A 15,757-nucleotide genomic window follows, 5' to 3' on the forward strand; every position below is an offset into this window, starting at 1 on the left:
GCCAGTATGCTGTATGACTTCGACACCAAAAAAATCACTTCATCATCATGCATTCCTTCCTGACCAGGTGTGACCAACATTTGTTGTCCGACTGCTATTCTTTTTTCCCTGTTCATCGATTGACCATGCTCTGGCTCTCGAATGGTCTTCAATATGGCTTGGCGCGAATTCGAAATTGGTTCTCTTGTCCTCTAACTCCCACCTTCGTGGTCGTATAACGTGTCAGTGAAGAAGAATCAGGCCCTTACCCGACAGTTTCAAGGTCATCGCACAGTTGACCGCGGCGATAGAAAGGCGTTAGACGCAGAGAATCAACACTGACGACCTGCTTGGGGCCGTTCTGTGTGGCAAACTGTAGATCGGTTGTCTCGGATTTTTGCTATTTATTCCGCCATACCACCAGTCCCCTTCCCAAGGCTCCCCCAGACCCCTTCGTCGTCGTCAGCAATGCAGCCCCCTCAAAACGGCAGCGCGGCAAATACGCCACTTTTGGGTAAACCAGGCAACAGCAAAAAGAATATTGCTCGTCGCTACAAAGCATGGCGAAAATACCTACATGCGGATATCGACCCAGCGCATGCGACAGGTCCGCTGGCTGCATTTTGCTTCATGACCGGGTTCATGTTTGTCTCCTTTCCAGACAATCGTTGGGTCCATAGCTAATCTCCCCAGCGACGCCATTTCTTTCACTGCGGCATTTGTCTGGTGTGGTTTCCAGACTGGCAATTTTGCACAGGTCCGTTTGCGTTCCGTCTCTTGTCTCGATGGTCTACTAAACTAAAAAAAAAAGCTTGCCCTTGCTGTTGGTCGCATTCTCTCCACCCCTAACGAGCGCGGCTTGCATCCCGCCGACATTCTTGCCTTGACCTCCTTACTCTCCTTCAATGTTGGCGCATTCGCTGGTGGGCGGATTGGCGACCGTATTGGGCCCCATACCCGAGCCTGGCTTTCTGGTGGAACTCTTATCCAGGCGATTTTGACGCTCATTGCCGCGGCTTGCATTTATGCTAGTGGAGAAGAAAGCATATCGACCGGTCGCGGAGTCCCGGCATGGAACAGTGCTCTGTCAAGCATCGCAATGGGGCTGATGGCTGCGAGTCTGGGCATCCAGGGCGTTATCGGAAAGCGAATAACCTCAAATTTCAGCACAACAGGTTCCAACTTTTCTCTTTGCTTCGTTGGATTGAAAGCTTGACCCCGTCTGCCAGTTGTGTTAACCGCACTTTGGATCGAGTTTGTTTCAGACCCGAAGTTTCTCAAAAGCCCGATGAAGCGCATGGTCAATCGCGACAATCGTATCATGGCGCTTTTCGTCTTGTTTGCTGGTGCTGTTCTTGCGCGAGTAGCGTTGCTTTATGTTGAGGCGGTGGGAGCCCTACTGTTTGCTGCTGTCCTTCGCGTGGCCATTGCTTCGTGGTGGTTGACTGTGAAGGGAAAATTCGACGATCGCGAGACAGATGATGAGGTATCAGAAAACGAGCAGGAGGAGCAAAGGTATGGTGCAGTTGCGTAGACTGGGAGGTGTAAACAGTAATGCATTCATGGACTAGATAGAAATATGACTAGATACAAGCGAATAACCTGACAGAAAACGTTAGTCGAGAGCTCAAAGAAACGTGACAATGAAAAGAAAGTCTCAGATAGAGAATATGCTATCCGTCATGAAGATTCGGAGCGATTCTTTTGTGCAATAGTAACGATGCATCGTGGGACAAGGAATCAAGGAAAGACACGCACAACTACGAGGAAGAAGGCAAATTGATTTTATTGCTCGGGCTACACGACCGTTAACTGGAAGTACTAGTCAGTAACATATTTCCTAAGTGATAAAACTGAGGCAAGTCTCAGACGAGATACAAGTTGTCCTTCATCGAGCTTCGGACATATGCTTGTTTATTGTGTTGGAAGCATCTTCGGTATGGGGAGAAGGACATGAAAGGAGCTACTCACGCAGTACGACAACAGAATGAGGACGAGGAAAACCTGCAAAAGCAAAGTCAGTCAACGGGAAAGACAACTGAGAATGCAGAGAATGAAAAAAGGCTCAGTTGGTGATGCATGTTGCGAGTATGGTTCATCGAGTAGATCGTCACCGACTCGAGGATGGAGAAGAATCATCATCGTCAGCAAGAGGAGACCAACTCACCACTTCGTGGAGGGCAAGAACATGAAAAAAACTGAGCATCACAGCTGTGACATTCTTCCTTCTCTTCCTTCACGACCCAGCCATATGCGTGCGTTTCCTCTCCATCTTGTCCATCGCTTTACTGGCCTCTGGGCCCACCTATATGATGACTGAATTATTCAGTTCTGCTTCCGAATGAGAGCAATCAACCTCTTGTGGATACACTTTTACCAAAAAACTTTTTCTGACCTTACTTCTTCTGCATATATCTTCTCCACGCCTCTTGCTGACTTGCGTCTTTCCTATAGGGCTCGACCGCTCAGCTTGAACCTTACCGCAGTACGGGTGAGTCTATTTCCACATATCTTGATACGATACGACGAAACCAAGTTCATCCATTCGTTGAAAGCCTTCATTCGTGTTGGTCGGTGGTATGCCCTTCTCGTTTGCGAGAAGTGTCCTCTCCCATCCGTTCTGGCTGGGAGTTTGGCGGTGTCCACTGACCCACATGGTGGGGGGAAAAAGAAAACAACGGCTTCTCTGATCCCTCTTCTCTCTCTTGCTTTTTTTGTTAACCTTCTTGCTAATTTTTTCTCCAGGATGGGACCCCCGTCGCTTTTCTTTATCTACATGAATAGCCTACCTAGTCCTCTTCGAATACTTCTCCAATATACCCCCCTCATCTCATCAATGTTATTTTGTCGTTATCTGCTCAGTGGGACTAGGTCTTCTTCTTCAGCAGCGGCAAATACCTTCCTGAGCAGCGTCAAGTGGGAATATCTACTCGAGGACCCGACATCTTGCGTTTTGGGAGGGACCGCTGATGTCACGTGGAATCATGCATAGTTGTCCTCCACATGTACATCCTTCAGAACCTTTTGTGGTATGTTGTGTTTACCACCCATCGTTAGCCCTTCTCTGACACTCTTAGTGGATTCAAGTAGCTCTGCAATCCCACTCCTCCTCCTCAGCCACTTTCCAACTCCCTCATGTCGCGTCCACAGCAAGAACCCACCTCATCGGCATCGGCACCCAAGCACAACAGCTCCTTTTGAACTGCCCTGTCATGTCGCATGACTGTATCGAAGCAAAACACGCGTTTGTCGCGCTTTCCATCATCAAAATCGCCCAAGCGCATCCGTTTCTGGACAAAGTAAGGCCAAAGCGTTTGTTGCCAGCACCGCCGACGCGTCAAGCCACTCGCCAGAACTCTCACGACATCAAAAAACTTCCATTAATGGCGATTTTACAACGACCAATCCAAAGATGAGTGGCGAGCAAAAAGTTTCCATGTTGGGTAGAGTTGGAAAAGCAATCCATCGCGAGTGGATTGGTTGGGCGGTATAAAAGGGCGGGGGGATTGGGCTAGAATGACACGCTTCGACAACCCCCGTTGAAGTCCCGCTCCCCGCTCCCGCCTCCCCGACTCGATTCGACGACGAACACAATGCCTCGTGCGGCACAAACATCCACTTCTGTTGCGAAGGGAAATAAGCCTTATGTGAGTCTTGTCTTATTTTACCTCTTATTGTCTTTGACTGATCGCTGTTTATTGTTTAGCAGGCAGCCAGCGAACGCAAAGTCATCGGGAGACTTCCTCCAAATCCGCCCCGGACTTTGCGCTGTTCACATCCCGGATGCCCCTGGAGCTTCGACAAGAAGACAGACCTCACCCGCCATATCATTTTACATCGATCCAAAGAGGAACGTGAAGCTAGGTACTTATTGTTGTCTCCCCTTTTGTTTACCCACATTTTGATTATTGTCCACAGGAAGATTTCCTGCCCATATGCATCAGCGGGCTGCACGTTCAAGACCTTACAAAGTTCCAACCTGAAGACGCATCTGAACACACAGTATGTGGTTATCGTTTCTTCTCGATTCAAACATTCTGACTGTACCATAGTACCGGCGCAAAGCCGTTCAAATGCTCATTCTGCCCTTACGCCGCTGGAGACCGCTCGTGTGTCTATAAACACGAAGCGAAATACCACAAGTCCAGCAACGAGACGCAGAAGTCGAGGAAGGCATACAAACCACGCTCCAGACGTTCTCCCAGTTTGTCGTCGTCAGACTCCAGCCTGGACTACGCTTTCCATTCCATCTCGCTCTCGCCTTCCAGCAGCTGCACCTCGGAATCCGAGTCCTCGTCACCGTCATCATGCGGCTCTCCCATCAGCTTGACCGATGCGTCCATGCCCGCGTTTGACTCGACGTGGAATTGGGATCCGAGTTTCGAGGCGGCTTTATTGCAACTGGAGCCCTGGGAGTGTCCCCCTCCAATGGACACCAGCTACAACTGGGTCCCGCCCAGCATTTACCCCGCCAACGAAACTCAGTTCGGTCTCCCAATGCCGGCGACTAGTTATCCCGCAACCCAACAAACGCAACCTGCGTTTGCGACGCTCATGCAATCGAACGATCTATTCTTCGACTCAACATTCTACCCAGTCGCGGAATCCGAGACGTTGTTGCCGGATACCCCGATATTCACGGGCGAGTGGCAGGATGTCAGCTTTGTTTCGGGCTGCTGAACCATCTTCCCTCCACCTTCACCTTCAGTGTATATTCTTATTTCTATTTATTGGCTTTTGGTCGGACTTTGGATTCTCTTTTATCTTTGGAATAGCATTACATTTACATTTGTACTCTTTACTTAGACCGTAACATCTCTCTGGCGCTATTCGCGCTCCTCATCTTCAGGTGGCACTAAACTGAGTTAAAACATCCAAGGCTTACGCATCGCCCTCTGGCTCGGAGGGAATAATGTACAGTTGTTCTTCTTTCCCTCTCTCCAATCCTTTCCACGGCGAGAAACTTTGACGGACAGGTTGCTGGTATCGGAGCTCGACATCTAACCCCTGCTCTCGTGAGAACACCTGCAGGTCCGGTAGAATGTCCTGCTCGAGTCGCCGTCTGAACAGGACCGAAAGATGGCGGAGGGGCTTCAATGCCCCCCCGTGACCCATCTTGGTGCGGACGAAATCCAGTAGTGCTTCGTCAGATACTTCGGCAGAGTAGCTCAGTTCAAGATTTTGGAGCGTAGGCGCGAGCGGCTGGTGAGGATCAGACAAAGCCCGCAGGAGGGCATCGTCGACAACGGCGCTTGGTACCCGCGAGTCGTGCTGATAGCAGGCGGGTCGGAGATTGAGCGTGGTAAACGACAAGGGCACATCCCGCAGGAATTCCTCAAGTGACTCTCGCGTAAAAAAGTCGCAGTTGATGTCGATGCTTTCGAGAAGCGTTGAAGTAGCAAGAAAATTCCGTGCATCTGCTGTTTCGCGACTGTTCATACGAAAGGAACAACGAAGGTGGCGGAGCTGAGGAAAAGAGGCATATCGAGAAAGAGTGGTAAATGATGACAACTCGTAACCGCCGATGAGTATGAGAGTCTCGAGAGAGTCGTGCCTAAAGACAGTTGGCTCCAAAGTGCCAATGAATGAAAGCCGGCCGAGCTGAAATTTTCCGTACTGTAGCCGAGGGTTTTGCCGAAGGAGCGCAAGTACTTCAGCGACCAGTAGTCCTTCCGCGTTGTTCCGAGGATGGACAATCCTTGATCTGTTGGAGATATCGAGCGATCGCAAATCGGACCACAAGGGCGGTATTGAGAGGTGCCGATAAGCGGATGTGGATGCTGCAAAATGGCGTAAATGGGGAGCCCTAAGGATGTCACATGATGTCCATGGTGGCTCGTCGTTCTCGGGCTGCGAGTGGAATGTCATCACCTGCATGGCCTGAATCGCGAGCGATTTGAGTTGTGGGACTTGCTTGCGGGTAACAGAACCCAGCGCGGCAAGAACAGGGTGGGTTGCAGCGATTTGGATGTGCTCCCAACGAGAGACGAAGGAGAGCAGTATGTCAAGTAACGATGGTGTCGCTCTGTGTATCGATATGGACAGTGGACAGTCGCCTGAACGCGCTATCCAGGCCACAAATGCCAGCTTGTGAAGTTCTAGCTTGTTCGAGACATCTTCGTCCATTGAGTGTGGTGGCCAGCTCAAAAGGAGTGGATCGTGGCAGTGCACATGCACACGACACCAGAGCGTTGGAGTTCGCAAGGCCAGATCGCGCCAACGACTGCATACCCGGCCGAAAAGAAGTGGTGGTTCGGATGCACTCATTACACAGTTTCGGTCTGTGGGAAGACAGGCAGTAAATATCTGTGCCAGGACCCCATCTGGCATACGACGAATGGGAGAAGCGAGGGCTCTATGTGCGGCGACAAAGGTGGCTGGCGCTTTTCGCTGGTTCTGCAGACTCTCCACTTTTGTGTTCAGTGCCGCGATCTGGGATGTTATGGACTCGAGTTTAGCGCTCGGCTCAACCAGCAGCTCTTTGATGAGAGAAATATCCGCATCTGAGGGACAAAAATTAGTTTCGAGGTGCTTGTTGAACGGAGAGTTGGACATTAGCTGATGCCATCAACGGCGTGTTTGCGCTTCCCAACAACCAACGATGCTGTTGACGCGTGCTTCCGCTCGATATGCCCACCGTCAACAACTCTGGAGAAGACTCATTCTATGACCGTGCCGAGGAAGCGGGAGCGGCAAAACTGTGGTCCGTTTATGTTGATGAAGCGGAACGCTACGACAAATCGTTAGTTGCGAGCTGGAAGAGCGACATGGAGGGAATGCTGATATTCGTGCGTTTATTGGCTCGTGGATTCCACGTCCTAATCAAGTGTTACTTAAGGCCGGTCTATTCTCAGCTAGTTTGACTGCGTTCCTCATCGAGAGCTATAAAACTCTGAATCAGGACCCCGGCGACGCTGCAGTTCACCTGTTAGAACAAATCTTGATAGTCTCTTCAGGCAGTAATTCCACATCTCCTGTTGTTCAATTCGAAACATTCAAGCCAAGCTTATCATCGCTGGTCTGCAACGCGCTCTGGTTTATCAGCCTAGGACTGAGCCTTTCTTGTGCTCTTGTTGCAACACTCCTCGAACAATGGGCTCGCGACTTTTTGCACCGGGCCAATATCAGATCCTCTCCCATTGTTCGTGCGCGTATCTACTCCTACTTGTACTATGGTCTTCGACGGTATGGTGATTTTTGCTACCAACTCTTTTCTGCTGACTTCATTGGTTAGGTACAAAATGCATGCTGTGGTCGAAACCATACCCTCGCTCCTGCATGCCTCCCTCCTTTTCTTCTTCGGCGGCCTGATTGCCTTCCTACTTCCGGTCAATAAAATCATAGCAGGACTTGTGGGCGCCATACTGGTTCTGGTTCTGAGCGTCTATGTATTCCTGACCATTTTCCCCTTGTTTCGCTTCAACTCTCCATATCGAACGCCGCTCTCGAATACCATTTGGGGATTGTCCCAGTCTTGCACTCGATTTTGGCGGCAGCACAGGTATCCCAATAATTACACCCATAATGTTCCAAGCACCATTGTCGACAACATAATCGAGAATGCGGTCGAGCCATCAGAATCTCGACAAGAGCGCGATACTTCTGCTCTTATATGGACCATGAGATCCATGTCGGACGACACGGAGCTGCAAACCTTCGTTGAAGCCATCCCTGACGCAATGTGGGGTCCCAAGCAATACCATCGTAAAAATGTCAAGTTGATGACTACTTTGCGCGACTCGGCGCAGGTGAACCTGCCGTCCAGGATTGCCGACCTCTGGCGCAGTTGTGCTGATGGCCTGTTGTTGTCCGATGCCATTGAGCGACGCGAGACTGCTTGTCTCAAGGCCTTTTGGGCGCTTTGCAGCATACCCACCCCACTGCCAACCAATACCAACACACTTCCCGGAGTACTGGTGCATGCCCCTTTGTATCGCAACCACAAACTTTCCCAGTCGTCGAGCATCTGGTCTTCGCCATATTTCATTTCTATGAAGGCAATGGCCAGCTGGAGCGGCCTTGAATGGCTGCAGATATATCTGGCCCAGTGCTACAATCACCGAACGGGAACTATTTCCTTCGACTCTAGGCCAATTCGACAATATATCTTCCGATTCTTCCCGCTTGCAACGAAAATTGACAAACATTTTGAAGAGCTTGAACGCTCAACAAGTAGCCGCGGACAGTTCGACGCGGCTTCCAGAGAACTTGGTGAATCGATCTCCCTTCGCATCTTTTTCGACTACCTGCGGACCACCGCGACTTCCAAATCGTTGCCTTACCGCTGGCAAGAGACGCTAGGCATTACATATCCTCGTCGTTTATCCAGAGACCCAGATACCAACATCACCGACAATGATCTTCAAGAAGTCGAGCTCGTGATAGATACTCTTTCGACTTGGGCTCCCACCAACGGTCCCCAGGTTTCGGCAGTAATGAGAGAGCTTTGCCGTCTGTGGCGACCACAGGAAACAAGACCGATCCCTAGCGGTATTATCAGTTACCTCAAGCGCCATGGTAGTGCTCCAGACACGCCACACCCTCTCCGTGCCCTCAAGGGCGGCGAAGTCCGGAGGCTCTTCGATCATACAGGACTCCATCACCGCCTCTGGCGCTGCTTCCCTGCAACCATTGCTCTTTCCCAGTCCACGTCGTCGCTAGCAAGGCCACTTCTTGATGATGTACTGATGGCTCTTTGGATTGGCATCAATGCGATAATAGAAAGTTCAGGTAGATTGCGTGAGCCTCCGCAGGACGCCGTTGTCCAAGCGTTGACCGATTGTACGTCCCCCATGGCTCCAGTTGTCTTGTTAGCAGTCAAAACTGCACTTTTCCGAACCGATATAAACAAAATAATCCATTCCCGAATCGCTATCCGGAGTTCCTCTCAGACGCCTGACGATGCAGGGACCACAGATGATGATGGCACAGGCAAACTTGAAGCAGCCGTCATTATTATCGTCGAATTCCTCGAGAAATATGCAATAGCTGACGCAATTGACGCGCTCCGTGCAGTGGAAGCCCTGCGAAACATCCTCGAACTCAAATCTCGCCACTTGAACGCCAACTTGGCCGTACACCACACCCATCAAACCCGTTTTGCGCATGAACTGCGACGGCTAGCGGAGACCTCTCAGGTGTTATCCGGACGTATGGTTGTCCAAAGATTGCTCGACGGCCCTATCTTCGACCCACCAGAAAGCACTGAATTGGATCGCTTCCATTGGATAACTGAACCTGCGGCCCAAGCAGATCTCCGTCTCGCGCAGTCAATATTAGCGCGACCCCAGAGCGAGACTCTAGCAAGAGAACGGATATCCAACGTGAATCTACAAGAGCGCATTTCTTGATGTTCACTGAGGTGTTGCTTGCTATCGCACGAGTGGTTTGTTGGCAAATGTATGGGTAGCATGAGTACAGCGGCTGTCCGATTATGAGCTGGCTCTGGAAGAGACAGCTAGAGGATAAGTCACGCTGGCAGATTCAGCACTGACCCATGTCTACTATGTCTACGCGCTCATTAGTTCTGTGTTTTTGCAACGATTGAGTTAATTTGAGTAGAATTGGCCATGGGTGAAAGATTCAAGGGGCTGTCCTGCACTTCGTATTTGGCTCTACTATGATTTCGCATCGGCAGAGCCTCTTTTGCGGATTCCACGATGCTGTTGACATGCAACTTGTCCGCTCGCGTTCCCTATGCCGCCCGTTTACACCAATCATCATGGCTCATTTGACGACCGTGCTGAGGAAGCGGCAGCGGCGAAGCTCTGGTCTGTCTACGTTGATGAAGCAGAGCGGTACGACAAATCGCTTGTCGCAAGCTGGAAAAGTGACATGGAGGGAATGCTGATATTCGTACGTCTTTCTTTGTGGATGTTTACTCTGAGATTGAACCTGGGAAGGCTGGTCTATTCTCTGCCAGTTTAACTGCGTTCCTCATTGAAAGCTACAAAACCCTCGTTCAAGATCCTGGCGATGCGACTGTCCAACTTTTGCAGCAAATCCTCGTAGTGTCATCCAACAACTCCACGTCAACACCCATTATTCAGGAACCCTTCACACCAGCCGTGTCGTCTCTTGTCTGCAATGCATTGTGGTTCACTAGTTTGGGCTTGAGTCTCTCTTGCGCTCTTGTCGCGACGTTGCTTGAGCAATGGGCTCGGGATTTTCTACACCGAGCCAACATTCGTTCTTCTCCTGTCGTTCGTGCGCGAATTTACTCGTATCTTTACTATGGTCTTCGACGGTATGGTGATTTTCGCTACCAGCTCTCTTTTGCTGACTCATTGATTAGGTACAAAATGCATGCGGTTGTCGAAATCATACCCTTGCTCCTGCATGCCTCACTTATTTTCTTCTTCGGCGGCCTCATTGCCTTCCTACTTCCAGTCAACAAGATCATGGCGGGACTTGTGGGAGCCATATTGGGTCTGGTCATGAGCGTCTATGCATTCCTGACCATTTTCCCTCTGCTTCGGTTCAACTCTCCATATCGAACGCCGCTCTCAAATACCATCTGGGGCATGTCCCAGTCCTGCGCTCGGCTTTGGCAGCGTCATAAATATCCCAATAAGCATTCTGATGATGTCCCAAGCACCATTGTCGACAACATAATCGAGAATGCGGTCGAACCATCAGAATCTCGACAAGAGCGCGACACTTCTGCTCTTATATGGACAACGAGATCTATGTCCGACGACACTGAGCTGCAAACCTTTGTTGAAGCCATACCTGATGCGATCTGGGGTCCAAAGCAACAACATCGTAGAAACGTCACATTGATGACTACTTTGCGCGACTCGGAGCAAGTAAATCTGCCCTTCAGGATTGCCGAACTGTGGCGCAGTAGCAATAATGGGGTTCTATCTACTGATGCAATTGAACGACGTGAACATGCTTGCCTCAAGGCGCTTTGGGCACTTTGCAGTGTACCACCATCACCCCTAGTCACTCCTGATGCACTTCCTAGTGTCCTGGTGCATGTTCCATTGTTTCGCTACCTCAGACTTCCGCGGTCACCAAGCATATTGTCTTCACCATTCTTCATCTCCATGAAAGCAATGGCCAGTTGGAACGGGCTTGAATGGTTGCGGATGTATTTACCGCGATGCTATACTAGGACGTCGACTGTTTCCAAATTTCAACCAGTTCGACGTTACATCTCTCGGTTCTTTCCGCACGCAGCACAGATCAATCAAAATCTAGCGAAACTTGAATTGTCCGTGAGCAGTCGCCAGCAGTTTGACATGGCTTCCAAAGAACTCTGCGACTCCATCTCTCAATTCCTCTTTTTTGAGTACTTGCAAAGGACGGCAACTTGTACCTCGCTTCCCTATCGATGGCAAGAGACTCGTAACATCATCTATCCTTCGGGCCTCATACCACGAAACTGCCTTGTAGAGGTAGAAGCAGTGCTTGATACTGCGCCTTTGCACGTTGATCATACTAGTGGGGTCCCTCAACTGCTCGTCATGAGAGAGCTTTGTAGTCTTTGGCAGCCCCAAGAAAGGAGACTGATACCCAATAGCATTGTTGAATATCTCAAGCATCATGGCAGCGATGGGGACACATCCACTCCTCTCGATGCCTCGAAAAATTACGAAGCTTGGAGGCTTCTTGACACCGGACTGCATGCATATATGTGGCGTTGCTTTCCCACTACCATCGTTGCGATTGAATCACCAACCACTCAAACATTGCCTCCACCATCGCTCCATGATGTGCTAATTGTGATCTGGATATGTGCGCAAACAATCGTGGAAAGCCCGGCGAACGAACCACCACCTGCTTCCAAAGAGGAGATTCAAGCTGTTGTCGAGGTATTGACAACATGCGCCTCACCCATGGCTCCAGCAGTTTTATTCGTGGTCAAAACCATACTGGTGGACCAACGGATCTTTCCTCCCCCATCTAACACAGCGCAGTCCGTCAGCGATGCATGCAGCCCCACGAAACTCGAAGCTATCGTCCTCGTCATCTCGGAATTCCTCGAAAGATATGTCTTCACAGATGTAACCGACACGGCCCGCGCTGTTGCAGCCTTGCAACCCATGATGGAATTCTATCTCTCCGAGTCGTCCGTCAACGACGACTTGGTCGTAGACATGACTCACCAAACTCGTTTCGCTCGCAGTCTACGGCAACTAACAGAAAGCCCACAAGGTTCAACGTTGGGATACCCAGTCGTGCGTAAGGTACTGGACGGCGCTGTGTTCGAGCCACCAGATGGTTTAGCCCGCTTTCACTGGATAACTGAACCGGCGGCCCAGACAGATCTCGATATTGTGCGGTCACGAATAGCACAGGCGGTGCCCTGTTTGTGATCATGAACTCGCACCAGTCTGTCCATTGCCCATCTGGAAGAAGGCGTAAAAGTCTCCGCGTTGGGCGCTTTTGAGCATAGTTTACACTCAAAATACATATCGCTGCGGCCTCTGAAAGCAGTCAAGAGTCAGATTGTTGTCGATGGAAACAAAATTACGAGTACTTTAGTAATCGTCCATCACACCCCTCCCAGCGCAAATTTCAGCTCTCTTGTCACGCTCTAAAATTGTAATGCCGTAGCTAAAATGTAACAAATTTGAAACCCCTCGTCTTCAAATTCCATTAGATCATATTTGTAGTCTTTCAATACACTCAACCCTAACCCTAGTAGACATCTGCAAACATTCGTGACGACCATTCCTCCACAAAATGTTCAAGCCTGAGGATACAACCTCAAATATCGAATCTGAATCATGATTTGGTCGCGGTGACCGTAGTGGAGCCAAAGATTGAGTTTGGACGTGTTTGGGTTGTGGTCGCCGGTCGAGACTGTCCAAGTCTGACGCATCGTCAGACATTTCAAGTTGCTTTTGTTTTGTTGTGCCGAGCTAGGATTGGGTGTGTGGGTTGGGCTCGTACGCACCCTTTACTCATAGTATTGTGCAATTGAGTACTCGTATCCGCCGCGCACCGCGTTGGCCTTTCTCCCAAGTGATGTTATCAGCACGTCGGGTCACAAGACGTCACTCGGAACGAAACACGACTTGCAGTCTTCTTCCACGATGGTCAGGCTGTTGACACGCGCTAGCTCTACAGTATACGCTCATACCCATGTCCAGCGAACTTGCAGAGGACTCTTCCGTCCGCCGTGCTGAAGAGGCAGGAGCCGCAAAGCTATGGTCTGTCTATGTTGATGAAGCGGATCGTTACGACAGATCGCTTGTTGCAAGCTGGAAGAGTGATATGGAGGCAATGCTCATTTTTGTGCGGATTCCTTTTGTTTCAGTAACGTTTGACGTTGAAGCTCGTAAGGCTGGTCTATTCTCGGCCAGTCTGACTGCCTTTCTCATCGAAAGCTATAAGACTTTGGTGCAAGATCCCGGCGATGCGACCGTTGAACTTTTGCAACAAATCCTCATAGTGTCCTCCAATAACTCGACTTCAGCGCCTTTTATTCCACAACCGTTTACACCAGCAACATCGTCTCTTGTCTGTAACGCGTTGTGGTTCATCAGTCTTGGATTAAGTCTTGCTTGTGCCCTCGTTGCAACTTTACTTGAGCAATGGGCCCGAGACTTCCTACACCGAGCGAACATGCGATCTTCTCCAGTTGTCCGCGCTCGCGTCTATTCGTATCTATATTACGGCTTAAGACGGTTCGCCTACTAGTATTGCTCTCCACGAACTATTTCTCACTGTCTTCAGGTACAAAATGCATGCAGTCGTCGAGATTATACCTTCTTTGCTTCATGCTGCCCTCCTTTTCTTCCTTTTGCGGCCTGGTCGTCTTTCTCCTTCCCGTCAACAAGATCATTGCTGCGCTTGTCGCAGGTATCCTGGGCCTGGTTCTCGGCTTCTACACTTTCATGACCATTTTACCGTTGATACAATTCGACTCTCCATATCGCACTCCATTCTCCAATGCCATCTGGGGTCTCTCGCGATTCTGTGCACTTTTGTTTTATCAACCGACGCGTTCTGCCAGTCCTGCAACCAGTCCTGCGACTCTTGTCGACAATATGATTGTCCGTGCCATCTCCCCCTCTGTCGGACGCCGTGAGCGCGATGTCTCGGCGCTTATTTGGACTGTGAGCTCGTTGTCTGATGACACTGAGCCGCAGAACTTCATTGAAACCATTCCTGATGCAATGTGGGGTTCATCTGAGCAACACCACGGAAACGTTGCGCTGATGACGAGGTTGTGTGCTTCCGAGGAGGTAAATCTGCCCTACAGGATCGCAGAACTCTGGCGGAGCCGTAATGATGGTTTGTTAACATCCGATGCCATTGAAAAACGCGATGCTGCCTGTCTCAAGGCATTCTGGGCCCTTTGCAATATCTCTGCTCCACACCCAACTACTCCATTCATACTTCCTCCAATTCTGGAACATATTCCCCTGTACCCCGATTCTCCTCATTCCCCGTATTCAAATGTCATTTCCTCGCCATTTTACATCTCCATGAAAACCATGGCGAACTGGAGCGGCATCGGATGGCTGCAGATGTACCTCCAGCAACACGCCAGTCGTTGGGCTGGAAGCGCTTATTCTGACCCAGTTCGGCGCTACCTTTTTCGATCATTTCTCTTTTCATCATCAGAGATCAGAGCAGCCATGTTAACGCTCAAACTTTCGATAACCAACTCAAAACAATTTGATATGGTCTCTCGAGAACTTTGCACGTCTGTTTCTCATCGCTTATTCTTCGACTATTTGCAAACTGCCACCACTTGTGGCTTGCTGCCTTACCGCTGGCAAGAGACTCTGGACACCATCTATCTCAATGACTTGCGGTCTACTATAAGTGAAAATGCGCTCCGAGAACTCGAGTCTACGATTGATACTGTTTTCTCTAAAGTACGGAGAGTTCCTCGTCTATGGGAACAGGCGGCGGCGCAAACAGTGATGAGAGTTCTTTGCGGTCTTTGGCGGCCACAAAAGGCGAGAGAGATCCCCATGGGCATCATTGCGTATCTCAAATATCTTGGCAAAGACGCCTCAAGGAACTCTCAAGTTTCACTGCTTTTCGCGGGACTCTATCGTCACCTTTGGCGTTGTTTTCCGTCGACTATTGCCTTGTATTCCATCGAGTCGTCAGCTGCCAGCGCAAACTCCCACCACTCAGAAACGGCACTCCATGACATGCTAGCTGTTCTCTGGATGAGTATAGATTTGACAATGGAAAGCACTGGCACGGCTCGACTCCCACCACCTAGCGAAGATGAATCTAATGCGGTCATCGAAGCACTCGCAATATGCGCGTCGCCATTGGCTCTAGCAGTCATGCTAGTTGTCAAAGCGGTATTGCTGTGGGGTCAAACAAACACAGCAATTCCTTTCGCTCTGGTTAGGAAAAGGTTATTCGAACTTAATCACCTTCATTCCACTGATCTCGGTGGGAAGCTCGAAGACGTCGTCATCATACTTTCTTACCTTTTTGAACAACGCACGGTAATCGCTGTTACCGATGTGCTCCGTGTCATCAACGCACTGCGTAGCCTCACGTTCCTCAAACCATATGATCGCAATGACGACCTGATAGTCCATGACCTCCACCAGACGCGTTTTGCCCACGGACTGATGAAAATATCTCATTTGCCGACCCAGCAATGGCATCTGGTCGTGCGCAGAGTGTTTGAAAGTCCCGTGTTTGACGCACCAGAAGGCTTGGAACGCTTCCATTGGATAACTGAACCGGCAGCTCAGGAAAATCTCCGCATTGTACAACGACAAATGGCCAAATTTCGCGACGTGGAGCAGTTTGCAATTGAGCTCTAGCTCGGTTTGGACGAACA

The 15,757-nt window shown here is 50.0% G+C and overlaps 7 protein-coding genes across 7 annotated transcripts; 6 read left to right on the forward strand and 1 right to left on the reverse strand.

The window, feature by feature from the left end:
• Nucleotides 1-447: 447 nt before the first annotated feature.
• On the forward strand, nucleotides 448-1,513 carry MIND_01217400 (uncharacterized protein; the record flags this gene model as incomplete). Its single annotated transcript, XM_037368679.1, has 4 exons — nucleotides 448-623; nucleotides 673-736; nucleotides 791-1,154; nucleotides 1,209-1,513. The coding sequence occupies 4 exons, from the start codon at nucleotides 448-450 to the stop codon at nucleotides 1,511-1,513; spliced, it is 909 nt and encodes a 302-aa protein (XP_037214647.1).
• Nucleotides 1,514-3,572: 2,059 nt separating this feature from the next.
• MIND_01217500 (uncharacterized protein) lies at nucleotides 3,573-4,659 on the forward strand (the record flags this gene model as incomplete). Its single annotated transcript, XM_037368680.1, has 4 exons — nucleotides 3,573-3,626; nucleotides 3,686-3,843; nucleotides 3,898-3,981; nucleotides 4,032-4,659. 4 exons carry the CDS (start codon nucleotides 3,573-3,575, stop codon nucleotides 4,657-4,659), a joined length of 924 nt encoding a protein of 307 aa, XP_037214648.1.
• A 201-nt stretch (nucleotides 4,660-4,860) lies between these two features.
• On the reverse strand, nucleotides 4,861-6,534 carry MIND_01217600 (uncharacterized protein; the record flags this gene model as incomplete). The annotated part of the gene is made up of 1 exon (XM_037368681.1): nucleotides 4,861-6,534. One exon carries the CDS (start codon nucleotides 6,532-6,534, stop codon nucleotides 4,861-4,863), a length of 1,674 nt encoding a protein of 557 aa, XP_037214649.1.
• A 74-nt stretch (nucleotides 6,535-6,608) lies between these two features.
• Nucleotides 6,609-9,329, forward strand: MIND_01217700 (uncharacterized protein; the record flags this gene model as incomplete). Its single annotated transcript, XM_037368682.1, has 3 exons — nucleotides 6,609-6,767; nucleotides 6,818-7,164; nucleotides 7,214-9,329. The coding sequence occupies 3 exons, from the start codon at nucleotides 6,609-6,611 to the stop codon at nucleotides 9,327-9,329; spliced, it is 2,622 nt and encodes an 873-aa protein (XP_037214650.1).
• Nucleotides 9,330-9,675: 346 nt separating this feature from the next.
• MIND_01217800 (uncharacterized protein) lies at nucleotides 9,676-12,302 on the forward strand (the record flags this gene model as incomplete). The annotated part of the gene is made up of 3 exons (XM_037368683.1): nucleotides 9,676-9,834; nucleotides 9,882-10,225; nucleotides 10,274-12,302. 3 exons carry the CDS (start codon nucleotides 9,676-9,678, stop codon nucleotides 12,300-12,302), a joined length of 2,532 nt encoding a protein of 843 aa, XP_037214651.1.
• A 772-nt stretch (nucleotides 12,303-13,074) lies between these two features.
• MIND_01217900 (uncharacterized protein) lies at nucleotides 13,075-13,632 on the forward strand (the record flags this gene model as incomplete). The annotated part of the gene is made up of 1 exon (XM_037368684.1): nucleotides 13,075-13,632. One exon carries the CDS (start codon nucleotides 13,075-13,077, stop codon nucleotides 13,630-13,632), a length of 558 nt encoding a protein of 185 aa, XP_037214652.1.
• An 80-nt stretch (nucleotides 13,633-13,712) lies between these two features.
• Nucleotides 13,713-15,740, forward strand: MIND_01218000 (uncharacterized protein; the record flags this gene model as incomplete). Its single annotated transcript, XM_037368685.1, has 1 exon — nucleotides 13,713-15,740. The coding sequence occupies one exon, from the start codon at nucleotides 13,713-13,715 to the stop codon at nucleotides 15,738-15,740; it is 2,028 nt and encodes a 675-aa protein (XP_037214653.1).
• Between the last annotated feature and the right edge of the window lie 17 nt (nucleotides 15,741-15,757).

This window comes from Mycena indigotica (assembly GCF_014461135.1).
Source record: "Mycena indigotica strain 171206Taipei chromosome Unknown Mind.scaff0012, whole genome shotgun sequence".
Classification (NCBI taxonomy): domain Eukaryota; kingdom Fungi; phylum Basidiomycota; class Agaricomycetes; order Agaricales; family Mycenaceae; genus Mycena; species Mycena indigotica.